Raw genomic sequence first — 27,382 nt, forward strand, 5'->3', positions numbered from 1 at the left:
CATCAGAGGTTTTAGTCCATATTATCCAAAGCTGGTGCTAACCCGCTGCGGACCATAAGAAGGAATTTTGTTGCCCTCTTTCCCTCAATACTAAAACACTTATGATAAAAAGTGAATAGGGCCCCCTGGAGCTGGTTGGGGCCCTAAGTAATTTCTTAGTCTGCTTATGCCTAGCACTGGTTTATCACTCAAGAATGTAAGGCTGGGATAATGTAACTCTAGTTTCATGCAAGTGAGCAGTGGGAGTTTTACCATTGACTCGAATGGAAGTGGAGTTAGGCCAATGCTGTGTGTTTTTGAAAATCTAGAACTAAAAGGGGAAGGGGAGGGCTGCGTACATTGGAAAGGCAGCATCCATACAAATGCTACAAATTCAAAAGCTTAATGATCCAGGTCCTCATCTGGTGTAATCTGTGTCCTTACATTTATGTCAGTGGATCTGCACGGATTTGCACTAGCTGAGGTTCCAGGCCAATAGTTCTGAAATTTAGACTTCATTCAACCAAACTTTGGATGTAGGTCCTAGATCTAAGCCAGCAGAGGCTAGTAAACTAAGAGTTATTTTTTTCCTACTTTCTGGTTTTGTGGGGGTGGAAGGGAAATAAATTAGACATTTCAGCCTTTGGTGAGCATCTCTTTCAAAGATATGATAGTTCAGGAATCCCTTCTGCATATAGCTTCCCATTTTGGAGAGAAATTTGCCCTCAGCCCCGAAATACTGCTACTTGGGTACTACAATTAGGCCATGTCTGCACGAGAGACCTTTCAGCGGCAAAGTTGTACCAATGCAGCTGCATCGCTGTCAGTCTCCTGGACAGCCACTCTGTGCCGATGGAAGAGCACTCTCCTGTCGACATAATTAAATCACCCTCAATATGTGGCGGTAGCTATGTCGGCAGGAGAACGTTTCCCACCAACATAGCACTGTCCACACTGGCGTTTCTGTTCGTGTAACTTATGTCGCTCAAGGGGGTCTGTTTTTTGCATCCCTGAGCGACATAAGTTATACCAACAAAAGTGCCAGTTTGGACATAGCCTTAGTTACACAGGGGTAAGAGACAGAAAGCTTTAGTCCATCCGTTTTTTAAAAAACATGTCCTGATGGTAACTCTAGGAGGAGAAAGTTGAAGGGAAAAGGTAAGGTTTTGATAAATTCATATCAGTTTAAAGAAGCCAAAAGTGGCACTTGTGCACCTTTAATTGTACACTAGTTGATGGCATCCCTTCATGGAACTCATCTGGGGACATGCCCATCAGTTCAGTGGACTCAGTGTGGGATATAGTGGCAGAGGTGGGCTGGGCAGGCAGATGTGCTGGGCTGGGTGGCTGAGCACAGAGCACACAACCCCCGCACAAGGTCTGCTGTAATCAGGCTCCATACAGACATTGGGCTTTTGGTCCAATCTTATATGTTTTTCAACACAATTTGATACAGTAGCTAACGAGACAGTTGGATTTGTACTTCAAACAGCAGCAGCATGCTCTGAACAGGGGAAACATAGTTATGTCTTTGCAGAGCAGTTCCCTGGAGTACAAAATATTTCTGCCCTATCACTACAGTACATCTCTTGAAGAGAACCTAAAAATACACCTAGCAATTGGAAGCCAGCGTTTAGCTCCTAGATTTAAGCGGCAAATCTATTTCCTTAGGGCCAGATCCTGGTCCCTTTGAAGTCCATGGCAAGCCTCCCACTTGACTTCACTAGAGCCAGGATTTGGCCCTTAGCATTGGAAAGGAGTTGGGAAATGATCCAGAAGACAGAAGTGACTTCAAAGATAGCTCTATACCTCCCAGCGGATTGGGGGATTCTATCCATGCTGTGAGGACGGAAATCCCTATTGGGTTATATGGGAGGGGATGCATGGGAACCAGGGGCTTGTTTAGCCAGAGATAAACACCAGTATTAATAAATCCATACATGCTCATACAATAAATAATCTCCTCAGCATAGAGGTAATTGAGAGAGAATTTCCATCCCCTTCACATTTGACCCCTAAGCTTCTCTGTGGCTCTGTCTGCTATAAAGGGAATTGAAATGCCTTAAAAATAGAAAGTGGGGTGGGAAATAAAGCAGGTCCCAGACAATCTAAATATTGATTTACTTGTTCTAATGTACAAAAATGGTTATGGTTTGCCAAAGTCTAAGAACAGAGCTGTTCTCTTTCTAGTGTTCTCTCTTCCTGGCCAGAGCCCATGCTAGGCCTCAGACGGGCTTAAGTTTGCAGGCTTTCTAACAAACACTCATGAACTCTTTCTGTTCCAGCTCCACAAATACTGAGAACAGCATTGAATATGTCACAGTTAAGGGTGAAGGAGGCCAAATTCTGAGGGCCATTTTGGGGGAGTTTTTTTCTTGGATTATTTTTCTTCTGCTCATTTTTTTTCATCTGAGAGGCCTGTGAAGTTAATTGAAGTGTAGCTGTGGCTGGCACTGTTACGCTCCTGATTGTTTAAACTCTTCCCTTTGGATGTAGGCATTTGGATTGAGGCGTGCAGCCCTTTCCAGGCTAGATTGTACCGTTGATAATTCCCATAGGAAGATTAGGTGGCAATCTAGGAATCGAGATTGCAATTTGTCAGTTGTGTTTATGCCGGGAAGACTATAACCCTCTTTATCTCCTTTCTGAATAACTACTTTTCCCAGCGAGCTAATGGAACAAAGATAGCAACCCTATGTGTGGAATGAAGAGTAGAATAGGGATAAAGGTCTGATCCCTTAAGGAAAAGTCCTACAGAGTTTAATAGGGAGGAAGCCAATAGGGTTCTATGTAGATGTTAGAGCTTATAGAATTTAATAGAGAACTTCGTCCTTGCTATAGTATTCTATAGGTTGGCTTAAATATTCTGTGGAAAGATTTATTATGTTCTATAGGCCTTATTTCTATTCGGAGTTGAAGTCAATGGGAGCTTTGCTGTTGATTCAAATGGGAACAGAATTGGATTCTAAATGCCCCCATTTCTTCCCCCTCCTCCAGTTTTGCCATTTCCCTGCCCAACCCCAGGACATACTTGCCTTAATGGCTCCTCCTTTCCCCCTCCCTCCCCAGCCCCCATGGACCTTTCTCTTCCTCCCTCTCTTGAGCTCTCGAGCATTCTCCCAAGTCCAGCATTGTGGCCCAGCTGGCAGCCAATTGGCTGTAATTTGTGCTGCTGTTGCCTGCTAATCTGTTTTAGACTCTCTGCTCTTTATAAGCAGCCCCTCTGACCATGGGGCCAGGAGCCAAAGGATTCTGCCTCAATCTTCCCATTGCATGCCTCTCACCCAGGCTAGTGGATATGAGCCTATTCAGCTAACATCCAAGTTCATGTTCATAACACTTCATATACATGTATGGTCCGTCCAACTTTTGTACAAAATTTAAAGCTGTGTGCTCATCCATTTTAACTAATGCTACAAGGTGATACCTTCAGTGGCTCGGTTAAGCCTAGATGCAGCCTTCCCATGCCCGGGGTTACTTTCTCTTTTAAAAAAAACAACAACAAAACTATTAACACCATACAGTATTATCAAAGGCTATGGGTCTGTCTCAAGTGATGGAGCTGGTGTGTCTGGAAAGATGGAATTATGGGTCTCCACTCCATAAAATTCTGCTCTCTACTCTAAGTGGAAAAGAAATCTTAGTCTCAAATCATTTTTTTTATTATTAAACGTCCAACTACGTCAAGTCATAACTCAACTTCTGCCAAATGGTCATATCCAACATTTAATCCCAAATGTGTGATATTGGGGCTTAGGAGGAAACATTCCATGGGGGAAGGTTATCTTCCAAACTGTCTGCTGTGACTGGCTTTTCTTCCACTTTCCTTCAAAACATCTGTTACTGGGCCACTGTTGAAGACTGGATACTGGGCTAGATGGACCATGATTTTGGTCCATTATGGCAATTCCTATGAGATACTGAACTGCCACTGTATGGGCTCCTAGCCTGGAAATCAAGACAAAATAGATGCATCCATGACCTGACTGTCTTAAACCAGTTTTGAGTGGAGAGGAAGGTAGGCACGATCTATAATCCACTGGATTTGGGGGTCCAATCAACTGCCCATGGTGCCCTTGGAAAGATTCCTGTTGACTCCGATGGTGTTGGATCAGGCCCTGGGTTTGCCTGGGTACTCATGCTCTTTGCTCCTCTTTTTCAGATGTGGACATTCTTCAAAGACTGGGCCTGGCAGGGAAGAAGCCATTGAGCGGATTGTCGTCTTCACGCTCGGTTCCTCAGGGGGTTATCCCTTTCAAATCGGGGGTCATCTTCACTCAGCGAGCACGCATCGAGGCACCCATTAGTACCATCATCCCCGCTGCCTTTGGCACAGACTTGACCCTAGTCCTGAGCTTGTGCTCCCACCGCATCAACAATGCTTTTCTATTCTCTGTCAAGAGCAAGAAGAAAAAACTGGAGCTGGGAGTCCAGTTTATCCCCGGGAAGGTCATTGTGTACATAGGCCACAAGCACTCTGTATATTTTGATTACAGTGTTCATGATGGCCACTGGCATAACATGGCCATTGACATCCGAGGCCAGATGGTCACTTTAGTTACTTCTTGTGGGAAGCAAAGAGTACATGCGGATTTGCATTTTAAAAAAAACGAGGCATTGGATCCACAAGGGTCTTTTCTCTTAGGGAAAATGAACCAGCACTCGATACAGTTTGAAGGCGCCATTTGCCAGTTTGATATTTATCCTTCTGCCAAGGCAGCTCATAATTACTGTAAATACCTGAAAAAACAGTGCAGGCAAGCGGACACCTTCCGGCCGAATCTGCCCCCGCTTGTCCCACTCTTGCCCAGGGATCCCAGCACCTCCCCAATGGCCTCTCTGCAGACTAAGTTCTTGCTACAGGGTTTGAAGAACCTGACCACTGTGATATCAACATCAGAACTCATCAAGGTCACAACACCCCTCAAGACTCCAGCTACAGCGTCCACCACCTTGGTCCCATATAAGCTGCTGTCTCCCAGGCTGACAACCAAAGCAGCCAAGGTTACAATTGTGCGGTCTACCGTTCCATCAAGTACTGATATGCAGCTGCCGGTCCATTCGCACTCTCGGACTACTACAGCAGCCCTCAGGATTTCCCAACCCTCTTCCAATGCAAGTTCACAGAAGCACTCCGTTCCCGCTGTCAGAAACATCCTGCCTGCTGGCCAAAACTCCATTGCCATCAGCAGGAAAGAATTGGAGCAAGAGACCAAAAAGATGATCAACCAAAAAACTTCCACCAAGCCCTCTGAAACCCTCAGCACTGTAAAGCCAATGAGGAAGAAGATTGAAAACACATCTAGAGACATCCATCCCATGACCATGAAACAAAACCCGGAGAACCTGACCAGTGGACCCATTCCAAAAATGCTATTGCCACTACCAACCAGGAAATCCGTTCCTAGCCTAATTCCTCTACTGTACACCAAATCAACCCCTGGATCTTTTCATCGTACCTTCAGAACCAGTGTGCAAGCCTTCAACCTCACAACCCCTGCTGCTGTTGATGGGTTTCAGGTCTTTGACCCCATTGGACCCACCCTATTTCCATTTTTACTGGGACTTCCTGGATCTAAAGGAGACCAAGGTCCCCCGGTAAGTTCAAGTTTTTAAATATATTCATGGTGTGGTCCAGTGAATAGGACTCCCAGACCAAGGGTCATATCTGCTATCAACTTGCTAGGCCTGCCTTGGGCAAGTCACTTCACGTCTCTGGTCTTCCATTTCTCCACTTATAAAAAGGGGATAATGTTTACCTAGCTCTGTAAAGTACTATGAGGTGGTTTACGTAAGTCCTAAATATTGTTGTTAAACTAGAGAGATGCCTGAGCTACCAGGTTTGTATCTGAACTTCTCCAAAGTGGTTTGGACTTATCTCTGCCCCAAACAGGGTTGATATGATGTGAACAGCAGAAGTTGATAAGGGTGTCAGCATTGACTTAGAATCTCCAGTGTGTTTCCTTTGTGCCACTCTACAGACATGCGTTTTCGATATCTTCTGTTCTGGGCTTAACCAATGCATTGTGCATCCCTTTCAGTGTATGGCAATTTATGAAGTCTATTTGTAATATTACAAAACCAGCCAGTTAAAATGTGGGGTGCAATATATTTCAAATGTAGTTTAGAAATACACCTTGTTTTGAATATCACAGAAATGGCCCAACTTCAATATTTTTGTATTTAAAGTGCTTTTAAAATGTGAACCTGGAAGATTTTAGGATGAGCTGCAAGATGCATTTCTATTTCCAGACCTTCCCTAATAATGTTTTTTATTACACAAGCACCTAGGGACACCTGTCAAGGCTCCATTGTGCTAGGCATTGTATGAGCCAATAGCAAGAAGAGAGTCCCTACTCCAGGGAGCCTTGCATCTTCCTAAGTGGTTAATGGCCTGATCCTATGTGGTGCTGAGTTCCCGTTGAAATCAAACCCTAAAATCTTAGCTGATTGGTTAGAAACCCCCATAGGCTGGGATTTTCAACAGCACTTAAGGGAGTTAGACACCTAACAATGGTAGCTGGGTGCCTTGACTCCTACAAAAATCACAGCCTTAGTGTGTTGTCGCAATTTAAACCTTGTAAAGGCACCCAGACACCACCCTAATGGGCACCCTACAAAATCTGATGATAACGAAATAATGCCATTGGTTAATATTTTCAAAAGTGACTACTGATTTTTGGGTGCCCATCATGACACCTTTAAAGTGGCTTGATTTCTCTGCTCTCTCCCTCACATCCCAATCCCTTGGGACTGGTCCACTGAGTGCTTTCAGAAAAGCAGGTGTCTCAAGTTGTCTTTTCAGAAAAAACTAGCCTTTTTTGAAAAACTTGGCCATTGTATACACAATGCATATTTTCAAACAAGGGACCGGTAAAACAAATGGAATAATGGAGAAACCACTTTAGAGAACATCAATATTTTTATGGGGTAATCATTTCTTTTTAAAATAATACACATTTAAAATGTACACAGAATTTCTTTCTAAATAGGCTTTGCAACATTCCATTTTTAAAATAATTTTGATGGATAATATTGATGTTTGTTTTAAGCATTTTTTCTATTTTTATCTATTTAAATTTTTAGTTGTGGGAAATTTATGGCAAAGTCTGACAATAATTATTTAATGACAGGTTTCAGAGTAACAGCCGTGTTAGTCTGTATTCGCAAAAAGAAAAGGAGTACTCGTGGCACCTTAGAGACTAACCAATTTATTTGAGCATGAGCTTTCGTGAGCTACAGCTCACTTCATCGGATGCATACCGTGGAAACTGCAGCAGACTTTATATACACACAGAGATCATAAAACAATACCTCCTCTCACCCCACTGTCCTGCTGGTAATAGCTTATCTAAAGTGATCATCAAGTTGGGCCATTTCATTGTTGGTGAGTATTTGCTTCAGGTTGCGGGGCTGTCTGTAGGCAAGGACTGGCCTGTCTCCCAAGATTTGTGAGAGTGTTGGGTCATCCTTTAGGATAGGTTGTAGATCCTTAATAATGCGTTGGAGGGGTTTTAGTTGGGGGCTGAAGGTGACCGCTAGTGGCGTTCTGTTATTTTCTTTGTTAGGCCTGTCCTGTAGTAGGTAACTTCTGGGAACTCTTCTGGCTCTATCAATCTGTTTCTTCACTTCCGCAGGTGGGTATTGTAGTTGTAAGAAAGCTTGACAGAGATCTTGTAGGTGTTTGTCTCTGTCTGAGGGGTTGGAGTAAATCCCCGCAACCTGAAGCAAATACTCACCAACAACCACATACCACACAACAGAACCACTAACCCAGGAACTTATCCTTGCAACAAAGCCCGTTGCCAATTGTGCCCACATATCTATTCAGGGGACACCATCACAGGGCCTAATAACATCAGCCACACTATCAGAGGCTCATTCACCTGCACATCCACCAATGTGATATATGCCATCATGTGCCAGCAATGCCCCTCTGCCATGTACATTGGTCAAACTGGACAGTCTCTACGTAAAAGAATAAATGGACACAAATCAGATGTCAAGAATTATAACATTCATAAACCAGTCGGAGAACACTTCAATCTCTCTGGTCACGCAATCACAGACATGAAGGTCGCTATCTTAAAACAAAAAAACTTCAAATCCAGACTCCAGCGAGAAACTGCTGAATTGGAATTCATTTGCAAATTAGATACTATTAATTTAGGCTTAAATAGAGACTGGGAGTGGCTAAGTCATTATGCAAGGTAGCCTGTTTCCTCTTTTTTTCCTACCCCCCCCCCCAGATGTTCTGGTTTAACTTGGATTTAAACTTGGAGAGTGGTCAGTTTGGATGAGCTATTACCAGCAGGAGAGTGAGTTTGTGTGTGTATGCGGGTTGGGGGGGGTGAGAGAACCTGGATTTGTGCTGGAAATGGCCCACCTTGATTATCATGCACATTGTGTAGAGAGTTGTCACTTTGGATGGGCTATTACCAGCAGGAGAGTGAGTTTGTGTGTGGGGGGGTGGAGGGTGAGAAAACCTGGATTTGTGCTGGAAATGGCTCAACTTGATGATCACTTTAGATAAGCTATTACCAGCAGGACAGTGGGGTGGGAGGAGGTATTGTTTTATGATCTCTGTGTGTATATAAAGTCTGCTGCAGTTTCCACGGTATGCATCCGATGAAGTGAGCTGTAGCTCACAAAAGCTCATGCTCAAATAAATTGGTTAGTCTCTAAGGTGCCACAAGTACTCCTTTTCTTTTTATTTAATGACAGTAGATGTTGAGATTCAGAAAGTTAAAGCTTTATAACCATTGTGACTAAGTTCCTGTTCTACCTTGGTGGGTCTTTGCGCTTATTGGCGCATTTGCTCGCCTTGGAGCTTCATGGCAGCCCTCAGCTTGGCAGTTTTTCTGAACCCACAGTCCAGGTCAACTCCTCCTGTGTCTGATCAGGAGTTGGGAGGATTTGGGGGAAACCCAGGCCCGCCTTCTACTCCAGGTTCCAGCCCAGGGCCCTGTGGAATGCAGCTGTCTAGAGTGCCTCCTGGAACAGCTGTGCGACAGCTACAACTGCCTGGGCTACTTCCCCATGGCCTCCTCCCAACACCTTCTTTATCCTCACCATAGGACCTTCCTCCTGGTGTCTGATAACGCTTGTACTCCTCAGTCCTCCAACAGTCCGCGTTCTCACTCTCAGCTCCTAGCTCCTCTTGCTCCCAGCTCTTTACACACGCACCACAAACTGAAGTGAGCTCCTTTTTAAAACCCAGGTGCCCTGATTAGCCTTCCTTAATTGATTCTAGCAGCTTCTTGATTGGCTGCAGGTGTTCTAATCAGCCTGTCTTAATTGTCTCCATTATCTTTGAAAACTCATGGCGATCCGGGGAAGTCCCGGACGACTGGAAAAAGCCTAATGTAGTGCCCATCTTTAAAAAAGGGAAGAAGGAGGATCCTGGGAACTACAGGCCAGTCAGCCTCATCTCAGTCCCTGGAAAAATCATGGAGCAGATCCTCAAGGAATCAATTCTGAAGCACTTAGAAGAGAGGAAAGTGATCAGGAACAGTCAGCATGGATTCACCAAGGGCAAGTCATGCCTGACTAATCTAATTGCCTTCTATGACGAGATAACTGGCTCTGTGGATGAGGGGAAAGCGGTGGACATGTTGTTCCTTGACTTTAGCAAAGCTGTTGACATGGTCTCCCACAGTATTCTTGCCAGCAAGTTAGAGAAGTATGGTCTGGATGAATGGACTATAAGGTGGATAGAAAGTTGGCTAGATTGTCGGGCTCAGCGGGTAGTGATCAATGGCTCCATGTCTAGTTGGCAGCCGGTATCAAGTGGAGTGCCCCAAAGGTCGGTCCTGGGGCCGATTTTGTTCAATATCTTCATAAATGATCTGGAGAACGGTGTGGATTGCACCCTCAGCAGGTTTGCAGATGACACTAAACTGGGAGGAGAGGTAGATACACTGGAGGGTAGGGATAGGATACAGAGGGACCTAGACAAATTAGAAGATTGGGCCAAAATAAATCTGATGAGGTTCAACAAGGACAAGTGCAGAGTCCTGCACTTAGGACGGAACAATCCCATGCACCGCTACAGACTGAATGGGACCGAATGGCTCGGCAGCAGTTCTGCAGAAAAGGACCTAGGGGTTACAGTGGACGAGAAGCTGGATATGAGTCAACAGTGTGCCGGTGTTGCCAAGAAGGCCAATGGCATTTTGGGATGTATACATAGGGGCATTACCAGCAGATTGAGGGACGTGATCATTCCCCTCTATTCAACATTGGTGAGGCCTCATCTGGAGTACTGTGTCCAGTTTTGGGCCCCACGCGACAAGAAGGATGTGGAAAAATTGGAAAGAGTCCAGCGGAGGGCAACAAAAATGATTAGGGGACTGGAACACATGACTTATGAGGAGAGGCTGAGGGAACTAGGGATGTTTAGTCTGCGGAAGAGAAGAATGAGGGGGGATTTGATAGCTGCTTTCAACTATCTGAAAGGGGGTTCCAAAGAGGATGGATCTAGACTGTTCTCAGTGGTAGCTGATGACAGACAAAGGAGTAATGGTCTCAAGTTGCAGTGGGGGAGGTTTAGGTTGGATATTAGGAAAACCTTTTTCACTAGGAGGGTGGTGAAACACTGGAATGAGTTACCTAGGGAAGTGGTGGAATCTCCTTCCTTAGATATTTTTAAGGTCAGGCTTGCAAAGCCCTGGTTGGGATGATTTAGTTGGGGATTGGTCCTGCTTTGAGCAGGGGGTTGGACTAGATGACCTCCTGAGGTCCCTTCCAACCCTGATATTCTATGATTCTATGATTCTAAGGTTCCTGATTGTTCTGGAACCTTCCCTGTTACCTTATCCAGGGAAAAGGGACCTATTTAGCCTGGGGCTAATATATCTGCCTTCTATTACTCTCCTATAGCCATCTGGCCCGACCCTGTCACACCATTAAGACACAAATTGTCAATATCACATGTCAAAATATACAAAGTAAATATCCTTAAATCAAACTCTAATAAGGTCTCAAGCAGCTTTTTTCTTAATTTGCCTATCTGTACATTTCAGTTTGTATCAATGGAAATATTTTTTGCCTTTGTGTGTATACAGTGAAATTGACATTTATTGACAAAAATCTAATCCTTCCAAGCCTACTTATAAATGTAACTACTGCCTTCACACACACTAACCATTCTTAAAAGAATATATATGTAGGCGATGAAAAAGTATACATACGTTTTGTAATGCCAAAAGCAATTAGGCCACCATAAAGACTATCTGCTAACTTTTTGGGTTTTTTAAAAAAATACAAGAATACAAACAAGATCTTTAAACTGACTAACTTCTGAGAAAATCTTTATATTTGATCCTCAGATTTTTGTTGTATTGTAAATGTGGGGCGGGAGTGTGTACATCCATATAAAGTAAGATGCTCCCAGAGAGATTCCTTGATTGCCAAGTTCCAGCCCAGAGCTAATTTTTACAGCTGACTTCTTAAAACACTGAAAGAAGGGTTTACAATGGAAAAATGGAGACAAACTTAAGGGACACCATTAGCAATACTTCTGTCTGCAAATGTACTGACTATTGTTACAAGTAACAGCTCCAATAACAATGGCCCTGATCCTGAAAATACCACATGCTTAACTTTAAGGTTTGGCGCCAATCTATAGTTATAATTTCAGGTTTGGATCTAAGGTGCTGATTGTCACCTGATATTTTGGATGCGGCGTCACGGACAGATCTCAGTTTGTTCCAATGTTCCTTTGTGTGACTGAGATCTCAAGGTTGCTACTTCGTCACGGTTGTATGCTGTCAGGAAATTGTAGACTCCTCTTTGATTTTTATATACATTTATATATATGAAATAACACACACCCTCCAATTGTTGACAGTGAGTCAGGAAGTCTCCACAACTTCCCTGTGTACACAAAACTGTCTCCTACAATTTCTTTTGTTTCTCCATGAGTGAAGAGCTGATGTATTTGTGGAGATTTCCCCTTAAGCTTATTTGTTTTTCAGTAGCAGGAATCCAATCAATGATTGTGCACCCCTTCTCCAAAAATATGACGTACCTGTAACTGATGGATCTATAGCTGATGCTCAGGGCTCCAGTGAATTCTTGGCCTCCCCTCTCCAACTCCTTGCTCCAAAAATAGTCTGAGGGTGAACATACTAGTCTTGTTCTTCCTACTTTTCTCTCCCACCCAACATGAAGAACTTGTTATTCAAGTAGAATGGAAAATCCCACTCTGCCTGTGAATCACAGCAAACAGACTGATGCAGGCCACGGATGGCTTAGGGAATCGATGGCAGAAGTTTCCATCTGCTCAGAGAACAGTTAGGGTCCTGGATCTGGGGAAAGGAGAACAACTAAGCCGCTGCCTGGCTTCATCCCCTTTGACTTCTGGAAACAAAGTGAGCGCATTGAGAGGGAAAGGTTATAGCTGCATCAAAGCTGGCTGCTGTGTACAATATCTTCTGTGACTCATTTGGGGATCTCTGTATGACACTTTGTTGAAAGTTTCACCCCGACATTGGCCCGTGGGCAGAAAGCACTGAATCAAGATGACACGTTGAGAAATTAATTTAGCATTTATGTAGCCATATAAGCGCTGATAGATGCTTCACAGTTGAGTAATTACTCTGGCACCATCTCCATGTTATTGGGCAGACATTTTTGATGAGGTCAGACTCTCAAAACAGTACTTCCTGGTCCGGTATGTGATATCTCAGCCAGTCAATCTTGCCTTGATTAAGCAGATTGCAGGCTGAGAACCAGGCTGAGACTGTGCACTGCGTCTGGCATAAGGGTGGAAGGAAGGAGATGGTGTTAACTCGTGCAATTGTTACCTGATAGAAGGTTCCTTCATGACAACTATTGGGGATATTCTCCTCTTCTCTAGGGGAAGACTCTGGGAAGGTGCTCTGAAAACAGTCCATTGCCAATCTCTAGGGAGGGATTTGTTGGCAGGCATGGAGGAGTCATGGTGTACAGACCTCAAGAGATGAGAAATGCGGCCCATCCCTGGAAAGGGAGCCCCTGCGTGCTGCTCAGCTGCCATTGTATAAGCTCGCTTAAGAGCTGTGCTCGCATAGGCTCCTTCCCCTGCACTTACATGCTCCCCCTCCAAGCCACGGCGGATGAGTTAATGTTGCAGAGAGCCACACTGACTCCCATGCAGACTTCTGCTGGAAACTTACCATGTTGGAAGGGAGCATCTTGAGTACAGCAGCTCCCTCTGGGTCTGGCTCCATTCCAGAAGACTGATAGTTCCCAGCTGCCCACATCCTGCTTTAAAACCTAGGAACTGTAATGATGTGGTGCTCTCAAGAGTGGTCTGGCTGAAAAGGGGTGAGGATGCTGTATTGTCTCTGCTCTCTCCTGTCATGAGCACAGGGCCCTTTGTGCTCTCTCTCTCTCTCTCTCTCTAGCTCTTTTGCTGCTAGGCAGGAGGAATAACTATTTCATTCTGCTTTGGTACCGTTTTACACCCATTTTATCCAGGTGTAAAGGACGACACAGGTGCAAGGCAGTGGTGAATCAGGCCCTGCAGTCTTTGCATATAGCACAAAATAATATCAACGTAATCCTAGATTTACATAGGGCCTCTCCTCCCAATTGGCCCCAAAGCTGTTTACAAACTTAACTGCTGTATACAAAGTGTGTGCTGAAAGAATCCCTTTGCTAATCAGTAAACTTCAGATACCTCTGGGGTAGAGCATAACAAGCTGTTTAGCAGGCCACAGCAGGGCTAATGCAACAGGATATGAAGACACATCCCATACGTAATTAGAACTGCAGCATTGACGCCTTAGGAATTTAGGGTAACGGACTGTTTTGTACACAATGGAATTTGGCCAGAACGCCAAGATTATCAGGCTTGTTTTGTTTTTCAAAAGTGCCATGGGATCATTAATGACCACAAAGAGATAGAATTTGTGTCTTAAATCTTTTCTGGGCAGGAAAAAAAGGAGCAAAAAGGCCCCCAAACACCATACTAGGTCACTAGCTCAATAATGACTCAGTGGCTGGCAGTCTTTCCTCTGACTCATCAACACTACTTCCCACAGCACCTATAAAGTCCAGGTCTCCCTTCCATGTGCTGACCCCGGCTGACTTTGGCTTGCAAGAATTGATGAGCATGCAGCCCGTGGCTACAAGTGGTATGCAAAACCACAAAAGAAAATGACATTCTATTAATGCATCCTCAGTGCAAATAAACTTGAGTTCTCCTGCTGATCACATACTGATCACTTGCTGGGCTTTTGGGTGTACAATATATGGCAAGATATAAGTGGCCTTTCCCCATATGCAATAAAGCAGGAATTCCATAGGTTCTTGCCAGCCACAAGAGCAAAGCCCAAGAGACCTGAACGGTGTCCTGAATTTATATGCATCATTGGGGATTTTAATACTTTACTCATGCTGAAATGTATGGTGGAGCTGCCTGCAACTGTCTGAAGCCACTAAGAGGATGTGGTGCCACTGAATAACACTAGTGCTACAATTGGAGTGTGTTTAATAATCAAGCCACAAACTTTACGCGGGGGTGGGGGGGGAGAGGGAGAGAGAGGGGAGGAGCTGGGGTGTTTTGACTGAGTTTTAAAATGTCCTCATCAGAAAAATCCCAACATAAGAGGGCACAGTCACTGTTTGCAAGATACCATTTGTAAAGGTATTGTACATATGTTGCTTTTCACCAGTTCGGTGAATCCTGGATGTAAAATAAACTTGGTTCTGAAGCCTTTTGCTTTTGCTATGACTTTCTCAAGGAGCTCAGGGATCCTTGAGCTTCCTCAACAGGATGGTGGGGAAATGGAAAGTTCTTTCCAGGACTCCTCCAAAGCTCTTTGAAGTCACTGGGAGTCTTTCCATTAACTTCAGTAGGCTTTGGGTCAGGCCCTTAATACCGAGAATAGGGACTCTGATGAAATTCATCCTTGTGCAGAGGGCCAGCGCAAACTCTCTGCTACCACTGAAGTCCCACTTAAGCTTTGCTTTTTGAGGGCTTAAATGGGACATAAATGATGCATAGACTTCGTGCAGATCCCCTGCCCAGACATGAATTTCATCCTCTGCGCACACCAGAAAAAATGATACTTAATTAAACAAATATCATGCATATTTATGCTGTAAAAATGTGGTCTCCTTTACAGCCTGGGTGTCGGAGATGTGGGCCCAAACTGAGCAATTTTATGGGGTTACTGAGTGCTACCGGAAAGGTTCAGCGTTTTCTCCACTCTGACTCCACTGGGATTTCAGCATCTTTCAGGGGTGATCCCTCTGGCAGCTTTCTTGTCTGTCGTTCATGAGAGAATACACAGGACTAGGCTTGGCAGGATCCCACTGAAGTCCAAAAACAATGGCAAGAGAGAGATTTCTTCTTTCACCCTTAATTGATGATGGAGAAATTTCCAAAGGTGGAGAATGAGACTCATGGAAAGGGTGGGTTTTATTTTGCATTATAGACCGCTATTCTCCTCAATTGTCATTTCCGTGATGGCTGGGCTACAGATAGAGGGGTTGAATCTGTTACAGCCTTGGCTAACATAGTTGCATTTTTTTTTTTAGCTCAAGCAGTAGAGGCTCATGGTTTTAGATTTTATCCCTTTTGCCGCTCACCCACCCAGAGGTACGAAGTTATGCTGGCAGTCAATATTGTTGCAAAATCAAATATGTTTCTGAATCTGTGAGATCGGTCCAGTTTTCTGCAACTACCATCTTTGGAATATCTCTGACCTCCCTCCGTTTTGTTGCAAAAACTTGCCAACTGAATCAGAAAAAAAAAATCTTGGTAATATGGATAGTCCTCAAAATCAATAGAATATTAAATGTCTTTTTCCAGTCCTACTTGTGACATAGACGGCTACCCATGTTGACAACCTGTGATATATTATAGAACACGCGATGTGTTTCAATGCCCTTAATTTATGAGTCAAGTACAGAAAAGCCACATCGTCAGTATAATATACAGAATAAAGATTAAGATGGTTTTAGAATCATTCACATAATTGGCCCATAAATCATTATGAATTTAAGCAGAAATGCATCCAAAGGGAATCTGGTTTTAGGGCAGTAACTGAGTATGAAACAACAGTCCTGCTTGTTTAAAATGAAGTTGGTGCCAAAGAACAAGTTAAAAGAGCAATTGGGATCAAAGTGCTGGAAAGGAGGTAATGGGAAATATATAAAGAGAAGACAGGAGAAGAAATGATGGAACATAAGACCCTTCCATTTCACGGTCCTTCAGCATCCTGCCATGGGCGCAAGCATGTAATAAGCAAACTTGGAAAATGCTCCTCCAAACTACCTTAAGCAGCAAAATGGGACTGGAAGTCTCTCAAGAAGATGCTCTTCTCTGAAAGGTTTGTATGAGGTCCTTGCTTCAATCATCTGTATTCTCTGTGTTGCAGTAGTGCCTGGGAGTCCCGGCAGAATGAATATGTATTTTCAATATATAGATGTATTACAAGAACATTTTTGTGGGTGGAATTTTTGGGTTTTTATTCCCTAACCTAGTTGAAACCAGGACGTAAATTATGCAGCAGGGATCCCAGAATATGGAGCACTGTTTACCCTGTTCTGACCCCATTCCCTGACAGTGAAATTAGTACAGTATCTTGTGGGTTTTTTATGTTCAGTTTATTTTAAATTACCCCCAAATTTTGGAGACTGTGGTATTGAAAAGGTGTAACTGGGTTGCAGTAATTATCAGAGGGAAGGCAGAGGGAAGGCAGAGGGAAGGCAGGCATCTCTGGCACCCTGCAGAGAATCAGGGCTTTTGGTACCAAAGACTATCTGGGGGAGATGGTTTTGGTTTTTGGTACTCAGGATGCAGTTAGAATTTTTGGAGAAGGGATGCATTTCCTTCCTTCCTCCCTCTTTTTGGGCAGAGGTGGAGACGACTTTAAGTGATGGGAGGAGTGGTTTGAATTCTTTGTTTCAACTGGATGTTGCTATGGAGGTTGGTGGGATGGGGGAAATTATCTCCCCTCATATGTGCCACTGTTATTACAAGCAACAATGGATGAGATGTTTCTGCTGAAATGATCAGGAGTGGATACTGACATTTTAAATTATCATCATTATACTTCAGAGTCAACACTCTGAGCTGGATGGGAGCAGTTCACAGAAATAATAGTTTCAGGATGTCTGCAGACTCAGATATCACTGCATCAGTTATATTTCATTCATCTTTTGATAATTATTTTCCTAGCTACAAGGGTTGGGGAATTTTTTAACAAAAGCTTGGATTCCGGAGCAGTTATTCTGCAGACTGAAACAAACAAAAAGCCTACAATTATGTGTTTGTACAGCTGCATAATCGCATTATATGTGGTGTTCGGAGTTAACACAATGGCTGGTTAAACTAATGTGCGTATAACTTAACATAAGGATTGGTTGTATCAATGGGGGCTGCTTATATAAGGAACAGCAATACTGTATTAACTAGTGATGGGCATCTCTCAGATCAGATAATCGCCCAAGAGTTCAGACTAGGAATGAGGCTGGAAATCTCAAGAACAAGGGAATAGCAAGCAGTTGACATTTGATAGAACCAGTAGGTGACTGTGCATTAGAACTTCCACTGTGATGAGACATTATCCCTATTAAGCCATTATCCTATCTTACGCCTTTAGAACATGCATTCTTTTGATATCTTCACTACTGTCTGGTTCCACCTGAACCAGCCACACTGCAGAAAGAGAAATGCTAATGCATTCCGTGCCAGTCCAAATTAGTAGCGTGGAGGGAGGAAGGCGATTACCTGTACATTTTTTAACCTCTGCAAATTTTTGCATTTGTTTGGACCAAGGTTCAGTTTTATCCTTATCTCTTCTGAACTCATTCACTCATCACTTACCTACTGTATGTGAGGATTGGTAATATTCACCAGGGTTCTTTTGAGGAGAGACTTTGTTAGCATGCCTGCATTCAGGCCGTCACTGTTTGAAACCATAGCCTAGGATGGACTTTGGAGTAGGGGTCTCCAAGGATTATCTGGTGCATTTGCGTTTATATTCCTGAGATCTGTGTTAGGGATCTTGAACATTTAACTCTTCCTTTGGTCCCGCAGTATGCACAGACTCTGAGTTACCTCTGTTGTTTCACAAGTGGCAGAGTCGGTTTTGTAGTGTTCTTAACTTGTGAGAACAGAGCACCACTTTAATCTGCCAAAAAATTGTTTGGGAAAGGGAGGATGTAGGGAGCAGGAACCGAACTGTGGAGTACAGCATGCACCTGCTTGGCAGCGGATCTGATCACCTCCCACTCACAGTTCTCCTTTTGGTAAAAGCTCTTTGGACTCCAGAGCGGTTGGAAAGTTCAGGCTGGGGTCCAAAGATTCTTTAGCCTCCTGCTCTTTCTCTCCCCCTCACCCCCCCCCGAGAAACAAAACCCATCATTCATAACAAGCTACTTTAATATAAATCCCCAGTGAGACACTTTAGCTAACAATTATTAATGTCAGTGCTGTAAAAAGGGTTGCAAGAGTGATCAGGAGTTGCAGCTCTCTCTGGAAATTTGGATTCTCCAGTCCATTGAGAATAGACTTTTTAAAGGATTTTATAGTTTTACTTCACCATCTTAAACCTTGTTACGTTCCCCTAAACTGTTACAGACCAGTGTGCAGCAGGGAGCCTTTAACTCTGTTCTGTTGTAACCCAGCATCCAAGAATCCCCACTGCTTTGACATGACTAAACTTACCTCTGCGATATTGCAGCACCATGTTCAGGAACTTCCACCATTGACACTAATTTTATTACTTTTGCCATATTATATAATATCTAGGAGAGTACAGAGCTGGGGTGTGATTATCTCTTTAATATCACAGTTCCTCTAGGAACCTATACTAGAGAGATTACTGTTTCCTTAGCTTTTGTATGATAAAACACACAACGTGCCTCCTTCTTTCAACATTGAGATGCAGTTTGTGTTACCTCTATTATGTTACAGCGCAGAATCCAGGAAACTGAAACACAGCTGTGATTAGAGAAATAAAGACTTCAGCAGCAAGATGAGAATGCTTTGTCTCTGCTCTATTGAAATTCATAGTTCTGAGACTGGTGTGCATAGTTTTTATTCCTTTACAGCAGTAGCATAAGTTGCATGGAAACTCTGGGCTTTGTGCCATAACTGGTCTTTCTTCCCCACTCCTGCTCCAAACAGTTAGATTCTGGCTCTTTCAGAACTGTGTTACAAGAAGCACGGTCTTCTGTATAACTGTAAATAATATTTCTTTACCTCTTTTCTAGGGCCCCCCAGGTCTACCAGGCTTACCAGGCCCACCTGGCAAGAGAGGCCCACGGGTAAGTGGCTTTTTGTGTCTACCCCTGCACCTCATTGCTGGCATCTTGTTTTTCTGTGCTGCTATTCTCCATGCCAACACATGGTGATCACTGTAGTGACTGAGCTAGTGACCACTTTGAGCACAGCTGTTGAGGTCTGGCACAGTTTAGAGCAAAGATTGGCTTCCCTCCTTTCCCCCTCCCCTATCCAAGATTTTCAGCAGGCTGAACTTCTCCTGCCAGGGTCTGGGGAAGGAGCAGCCTGACCTGAGGTTTGGCATTAGCCTATCGGTTGGACTGTTGCTCTCTGTCCTTATCTTCCCACTTCCTCTTTGGTGTCCAACCTTTTATTGTTACAAAACACACACAGACATTAGGTTTGACCATGCTTCTTCTCTGACCTTTATGTGCCAGGTCTCCAGACCTACTTCCTGTCACCTCTGAATTTTGCCGTTGCACACAATGCTATCTGAGCGGCACCTATAATAAAATTCATTATAATAGTTTTCCGCTTAGCTGTGGCGGACCCAGAGAAAGGTCCTCTCTGACCTGCTTCTTGTCTGTTTCAGAATCTAGGACAAAGTCTCTAACCTAGTCTTCAATATCTTCCATGTATTTTCCTTCCTACCCCATATCTGCTAAATTCAGATACAAACATGACTAAGAGTCACAAGAGCCATCCTTGGGAAATGCCTCATCCCCTGAAACACCTGGGTTTTTTGAGCCCTGTAGTCAACTAAGTTACACAAAACTTTTAGCATTAGCTCAACGGCAGCAGCAGCTACTGCAGTACTGGGCAATTGTATACCTGGCTGTGTTTTTAATAATAGATGGCGATTCTTGTGGTAGCACAATGTTGTCCCAAAGCGCAGAGCTGAGTGTGGATCCTGAACTCACTCTCTTGCATGCTGAGCTGGGGGAATTGGAGCCCTTGGCCTCTAGGGCAGGAGGGGAAGGAAGGATCATTTAATATCATGATCAGGTCACCTCTTTCAGTTGACCCTAAGGGTGACCAGATGTCCCGATTTTATAGGGACAGCCCTGATTTTTGGGTCTTTTTCTTATATTGACTCCTATGACCCCCCCACCCCTGTCCTGATTTTTCACACTTGCTGTCTGGTCACCCTACTTGAGGTGCCAGAGTTCCCACTGGTGCCAGAGGGAACTTTGGCTGGAAAGATAAGTCAGCCCCACATGAGGCCTTTCAAAGCTGGCTCTGAGGGCTGAAAACAGGGCAGTGCCAGAGGGCGCTTGTGTTACGTTCCAGTGGAATTCATGGTAAATGGGCGTGGATAAGTGTACCCCATTTCTGTACTAGTAAAAGGGAATGGCCTGATTTTTTTCCCCCCAAAGAAGCTGAGTGCCCATAGCTGCCCCTGAACCACTTCTCCTCTGTGGCACAGATAGCGTTAAACACACATGGGTGGAGCCCCAGGGCCCAAGTAGTTTGTTAGCTAGTTATGGGCACAGGTAGTGCCTTACAAGCATGTGAATGTCATTCACAGTGATTCATACAACAACAAAAAGTATTCTGTGCTGGTACGTGCAAAGACATGCAGTTCAGAGGAAGGCAGCGTATCTAGTGCTTAGAGCAGATGCCTCCATTCTAACTGGGATTCTGCCACTGACTCACATGACCTAAGGGAAGTCATTTAACCCCATTTGTAACAGAGGAGTCACACAGGGATGTAATACCGCATTCGCTTAACTAACAGCAGGGGTGAGGATTAGCTAACTAATGTCTGCTCTTCCGTTGCAAATTTTTCATTCCAGGAGCTCTTAAGCACTTCTATAATGGGCCCTGATTCTTATTTACACTAAGGCCCCTTTCCTCCACTCTTTCAGTGTAAAGGGACCTTAAAGTGTAATTTTTGCCCATTTTAAGGCCCCCTTATGCAGCCAGGATGATGTAAAGGGACCTTCGTAAAGGAGGACCAGGTCTGATGTTTTCAATACAGGTTATTTATTTACATCACTGTTCTGCACTGGAACTTTTGCAGCATGGGCACTGAGAGATCCAAGCATTTAGCTATTGTTTTGTACTGTTGCCTTCACAGTACTGGGTAACATTTTGCACAGATACAGCTGATGTTTTGTGCAGAGATCTGCGCGTTGCAATCCATGTCATAGGCAGGCATAGCTACCTTTTATTCCCCCCTCTGGCAAACAGAGTGACCCAGCAGTGGTTTTACAAGACTCCAGGTACATATTTTACATAATCCTTTATTGACATACACATTAGCACAGACCACGCTTAAATACCAACATGGGGTTCTCCTATAAGCCTGCAGTTGTGGAAAATTACCAGTTAAAGAAAGTCTCTGCTCTCCCCGGCTCGTTATCCTTACTGCAGGTCTCCAGCAGAGCTTAGTGAGCACAATGGGATGTCTACACTTGGAGCTGGGAGTGTGATTTCCCGCTCAAGGAGACCTCATCCTGCAAGCTCTCATGAAGCTAGCATAATAAAAACAGAAGACAGCTGCAGGGGCACGAGCGGCGAGGGACGTATTTGGGTAGCTAGCCTCTCCCACTGCGTGCACTGGCCATGGCCTGTGTTCTATTTTTAGTGTGCTAGCTTGCTGAGAGCTAGTGAAAGTAACTTTCCTGGAGCTGGGAAGCACAAACCCAGCTTGAAGTGTAGACATACCCTTATGGTATGTAAACTTAATCCAGGGTCTGGAGGCCCCAGCTTTCCTGTGCACATATATCCAAATTCCTCCAGCTTAACAAAACTGAGCTTTGAAATTTCAGTGGCATTAAAAGGGGGGGGGGAAAGTGTTGTTAAGACTCTGAGCAGGTCTTTCAGTGTCCTCCTCCCATCCATGGCACAGCCTGCTTCAGCAGGGAAGCCCCTGACAGTCACGTGTAACTTCTTGAGTTAAATCCCAGCCAGGGGGTTCTCATCAACTCAGGATGGAAATCCCAGCTGGGAAGTAATCAGATGCAGCTGAGCCTAGTTTGGCTGGCTCAGCTCTTTGAAACTGAGCCTAATTTCAGGAGAGAGAAAGGGGTGGCGGTATAAATGCCTGCACTTGGAGCACTAGAGACAGAAGAACTGCCCTGCGTGTATTGTTTTGTCTTCATTAACGGTTCTGGGATTTAAGGATTTGCACTGCGGGAAGGGAATGTGGCCAGACAGGATGGGCTTAGAGGGGTGGTTCTTTTTTGGTTGCAAAAGAACCCTGAAAAAATAATCAACCCCAGAGAGGTTTTTTTTTCCTTTTTGCTTAACCTGGACGTCCTATGAAATTCCTCTGCAGCTACACAGACCTTGTCCCTGCTACAACAAGACCCATACTGGATCGGCCCATTGGTCTATCAAGTGAGGTATCCTGCCTCTAGCAGAGAGGCTAGCCCCTGAAATTTTAGGGGGAGGAGGAACGATGCATGTAACTAGCTTTGCAATGTTGTACGTTTTGAGAGCAGGAAGGATTTCTTCCTCTCCTCTGCAGTTTATGGCCTGATGAGGCATGGTGCTCTCATCGTACCTTGGATAACTTCAGTGTTGTTAATGCTTATAAAATTAGCCATCTCCTCAGAAACCTGCCATGGCCTTTGACTCTGATCACCTGCAACAGTGAATTCCACAGGGTGACAATGTCCTATTGATACAGCACAGTATTTCCACTTCTTTATACAAGTCTGCGGGGTGACCCCCATGGTCTCTGATTATTGGACAGAGTAAAAATAACTCTGAGTGGCTTTCTCTTTTCTAGGGTTGGTGGCCCACTGTTGGTTTATGGAGAGCTGGCTGGTCACATGATGCTGGCTCCTTATTTCCAATCTTCCTGAGCAAAATAAGTTATAACAGTCGAAGCATAGTATTGCCAGTGCATACCTGTATTCATGCTAGGGGCTCTTGCCAGCATAGCTCTGTCGGTCTCCAATCTCACCCCGACCGATATAGCTATGCCAATGAAAATTTGTAGAATAGATCTGGACGGTGACTTAATTGTGATAGGCATAGAACTCACCAGCTGTAGTCCGTGCTGGCACTACATAGTGGGTTTTTTACTGGTATTTCGGTTAGGGGTGTGGGATTTTTTATATTTTTATATTGAAATACTTTTAGTGGTACAATCCCTGGCCTGGATGCAGTTCTGTTGGTATAAGGATACCTGATATGGGAATAGCTGTACCAGCATAAAGCCCCTTTGTACTGACATAACTGCATCCATGCTAGGGAAGTTCTACCACTTTAACTATGCTGCTAGAAAGTGGTACCACATTTGTGTGCAGACAGCTCGATTGCACTGAAGAATGTGCGTGGCTTAGTGAGGTCTGCAGAAAGAGAGTTAAAAGGTGCTGTAAACCACAGCAATAATGCTTACGCGGCAGTTTCCAAATGTTAATTAAACCTTACAACCGCACTCTGGAGTAGCACAGGAAGCCTGCACATGTGGAAACCAATGGGAAGTTTGCCATTGGATTCACTTCCACAGAAACAGACTTAGGGTAAAATTTTCAAAAGTGCTTAAGTGACGTAGGAGCTTAAGTCCCATTAAAAGTCAGTTTTGCAGGTGGGCAAACTGATTTGCCTAAGGTCTCATAGCCAGCCAGAGGCAGAGCTGAGAATAGGACCCAAAAGACTTTAATGCCAACTCTCTGCACTAATTTTAAGCTCTCAATAAATAGGAGAAATTCCATTGTGCAAGTAGGTAAAATGTTGCTTTTGCACTCACTGATTCTCACCTCCATCACGCCATGAGCCTCAGAGCATTGGAAGATTCCAAGCTCCTGCTGTAGCATTTCATTGCTACATCTTGTCTTTGGTTGCAAAAAAATAATCCTAATCTTTTTCAAAAATGGGGCTTTTCCCCCCAAGATGATAAAATTTCAGTCTTCTGTAAAGATTGTCCCAATCTCCTCATTCCACTAGGAAGGTTTTCCAGTTTCTAAGTAGAAGTGTTTAAAGAAACAGTTTGTTTGGCCTCATTTCAAATATTTAGCTCATTTTTCAGCAAGCCAAAGGTCAGAGTGGAATCTGGAGGTCAGGAGCAGAAAAGCTGCTTTACATTGTGAAGCCCCCAAGTATAATGAGTTTTCAATGAGTAGCTGTCCCTTTCGGATGAAGCGCTGTAGCATTTTCCGTGAGTTTTTTAATGGGGGGAATTGCACACAGTTGCACTTTTGTTAATTTGTGCAGGCTGTGAACCAGTACAAATAAAAGAGTTTTTGTGAGATGGGTCCCATCTCTGCCCATGTAGCAGAGATGAACTGGCTGGCGCTGTGGAGTTCACAAGTAGATAGCTTTCACATGAGGTGGCATTCCATCCAGATTACAAGCCCAGCCACATTTGGGAACCCCCTTACCCCACCCCATTTTCAGAACACATTGAGGGATTGTGTTCAATGCCTGGTTTCCATGCTGCTGATTCTCTGGTGACTGCTGATGATTAAAACAGTGTCCCATGATAAAACTTTCCATGGAATTTCTGGTGCCGAGGCTGGAAGACTTCAGATATAAATCGACTTGTTGCTGGGTTTTATTGTTTAAGCAGTGCCGAGAGTGAGCCAAGATTGTGTGTGTGAATAACATAGAGGCTGGTAGAATTTCAGCTCCTAACTTGGTGGACTCAATGTTGTCCCATCCGATGCAAAGAAAAGAGAGAAATGAGATGATGATGATGATTACATATAGTCATAATACTTATGAGTATATACCGACCCTTTTAGTTGAAGGGGAAAGAAGTAGGGTTTAATCTAGAAGAGCATGAATAGAGGGTAGCAGCTAGCTCTAGCATAGCTCATCTATGGAAAGATGGCTACGTCTGGGAGATACGGATTAGGGATAGGTAATCCTGATGGTCTGGAAGGGGAGGGTAATGAAAACTGGATTAGGCTGAGTAACACAGGAGTAGTTAGCTGAAAGGAAGATTGGACAGACACTGTCTTTGTGAGGTGCGTGTTGATAGAGGGATGGATGTCTCTGAGACTGTTGGTTTGATGAGAAGAAGCTGCCTTTCAACATGTCATATAACAGGCAGTTAACTGGGATTGGAGCATCAAATGTTGCAGCTGTAGTTGTTTTGTGCTAGTAGTCTGATGTGGTCCCTTTGCCGAGGAGCTGTCCTAAATATGCCTTTGGTGAAGTTCCCTCTGTGAGTGGTTAGTTCAGGTGGGAGTAGTTAAAACTGATCTTACTGGAGTGGCTAAGGGTTGGTGAGGATGAGATTGTGCAGTTAAGAAGGGGCTTTGATTTGCTTTGGCTTTTTATACATTCTTTGTGCCTTCAGTGTGAGAGAGAGGGACAAGATTGAGAGTACTATAGACTTGGGAGGCTGCTGGTTTTCCTACCATCCATTATTATTTATTTGTATAGTGGTAGCACCTAGGAGCCCCTGTCATAGACCAACACCCCACTGTGCTAGGTGCTGTACAAATACAGAACAAAAGGACAGTCCTTGCTCCAAAGAGATTATGACCTAAGTGTCTATGTTCCGGAGTTCTGGTCAAGGAATAAGTTTTAGAGGTGAAAGGGTACGTCATTCCCCATATCCATTTAATCATAGGGCACTCTGTTGAAATTGCCTATAAGCATGCAGCTTGTGATGGTGGAGAGATGGGCACCTGAGCAGCAAAGACTCAACTGAGACAAGGAGGTTGCATAGGCAGCCCCACGGCTATTAGATGACAATGACTTGTTTATTACTATCCTTATATTCATAGCTATGACCTAAAGGTGAAAGATGTCCTGGTTTATTAGCAAACTCCCTCTGATTTGGAATGTTTGCTAGGCAGGAGTTTATACTTGGACCGGCTGATTCTACAGAGTTGGAGCGTCACCGTCTTTCGTGATCACTTATTATAGCTGAAAGAGAAGCGTAATGAGCTGAATAGTCGCTGTTGGGATCAGTGTAAATGAAGGGGTAGTTGCATCTGCCATTGGCTACAGGAGATAATAGAATGGCTCCATGAACATCTGAGACACACATTGTTATATTTAGGATTGATTGGGTTGCAGAGGAGCTGTTAGCTCCATTAGTGGTTTAATTGGGGTACGTGTCACTGGGACATGTGTTATGCATAAGGGCACTTGTTTCTGAGATAGATGAATTGAAATTAGGTGTGGTGGTTTCTCTTTTCATTTTTGCTGCGTGCTGGGGTGGGTTGTTTGTAGTTGCCTATGGGCAGATTTGATGAAAGGCGAGAGGTGGTTGATGGTGAGACGGTATGAAAGAGGAGTGAAAGTTGCCTGTGGGATTGGAGAGGAACGATAAGATAGGTGAGGAATAAATGCACCCACGGGCTGGCAGAACACAGAGACCATCTCCATATAGCATCTTAACACTGATCTGGGCATGTGTATGTGGGCTTGGAGGGTGCAGTTTAAAGTTCCACCAATTACTTCCATTGCCATTATAGACAGGTGCCATTATAGGGCCTGCCTGTTCAGATTTTCGCTGCTCAAAGCTCCGGAGGCAGATGCTGTCCTGTACGTTTTGTTACTCTGCTCATGGTTAGCTGTACCATGCTGACTCTTTCTCCTCTGCCAAGAATGTGGGTGTAAACTTAGATTAAAGGGCTAACCGTGTTGAAACATATCAAAATCAGTTATTTTTTACCATTTTAGGACTCTTGCCAGACTACGCCCTTGTCTCTCCATAGCTGCACTATACATTTTAAATGAGACACTCATAACCTTTGGGCTTGATCACTGCCATGCCCTGGTTTCTGGGTTGGACTTCCCACTACACCAGCAGCACATTGCCTTCCACTTAGTCAGACTGGGATACTTTGGAGATTTCGAGTGAGATGGATGTCTGCTATTTTGATCTTGCTAACCCCATGTTCTGTTCACCTCCCTATGTCTCTGATCCCACTGAAGTTAATGCTAAAACTCGTATTGAATTCAATAGTATAGGAACAACCCCTTAAACTAGGGATCTGGGTGTTTATCTTATTGCATATCTTATCACTTGGTGTTGAGAATTCTGATCTTGCAGGCCTTTGCTTGGACTGAAGACTGGTCCCTTTTCAGGCTGGCTTTTGGTTAATGCTTCCTACAGTTGTGCTGCAAAAGTCTGCCTATGAACAGTGTTAGGTACATTATTTGTTAGCCCATGAGTTTCTGACTGGAAGTTTAGCCATAGATAGGGCTACAGATTTGTTATAGCATTTTTTAAAAAAATCACAGAGCAGTCATGGTGAATTT

The 27,382-nt window shown here is 44.1% G+C and overlaps 1 protein-coding gene across 6 annotated transcripts in view; it reads left to right on the top strand.

Annotated features, from left to right (window-relative positions):
- The window catches only part of COL27A1 (collagen type XXVII alpha 1 chain), a 239,406-nt gene that overhangs the window by 17,688 nt on the left and 194,336 nt on the right, over window positions 1-27,382 (top strand). For all 6 annotated transcript variants that reach the window (XM_075120654.1, XM_048823074.2, XM_048823076.2 and 3 more), the window contains 2 exons: window positions 4,142-5,577; window positions 19,195-19,248. In XM_075120654.1, coding sequence (XP_074976755.1) covers window positions 4,142-5,577; window positions 19,195-19,248 — 1,490 coding nt within the window. The remainder of the gene's footprint in view (window positions 1-4,141; window positions 5,578-19,194; window positions 19,249-27,382) is intronic.

The sequence above is a fragment of the Caretta caretta genome, chromosome 16 (genome assembly GCF_965140235.1).
Source record: "Caretta caretta isolate rCarCar2 chromosome 16, rCarCar1.hap1, whole genome shotgun sequence".
Lineage (NCBI taxonomy): Eukaryota > Metazoa > Chordata > Testudines > Cheloniidae > Caretta > Caretta caretta.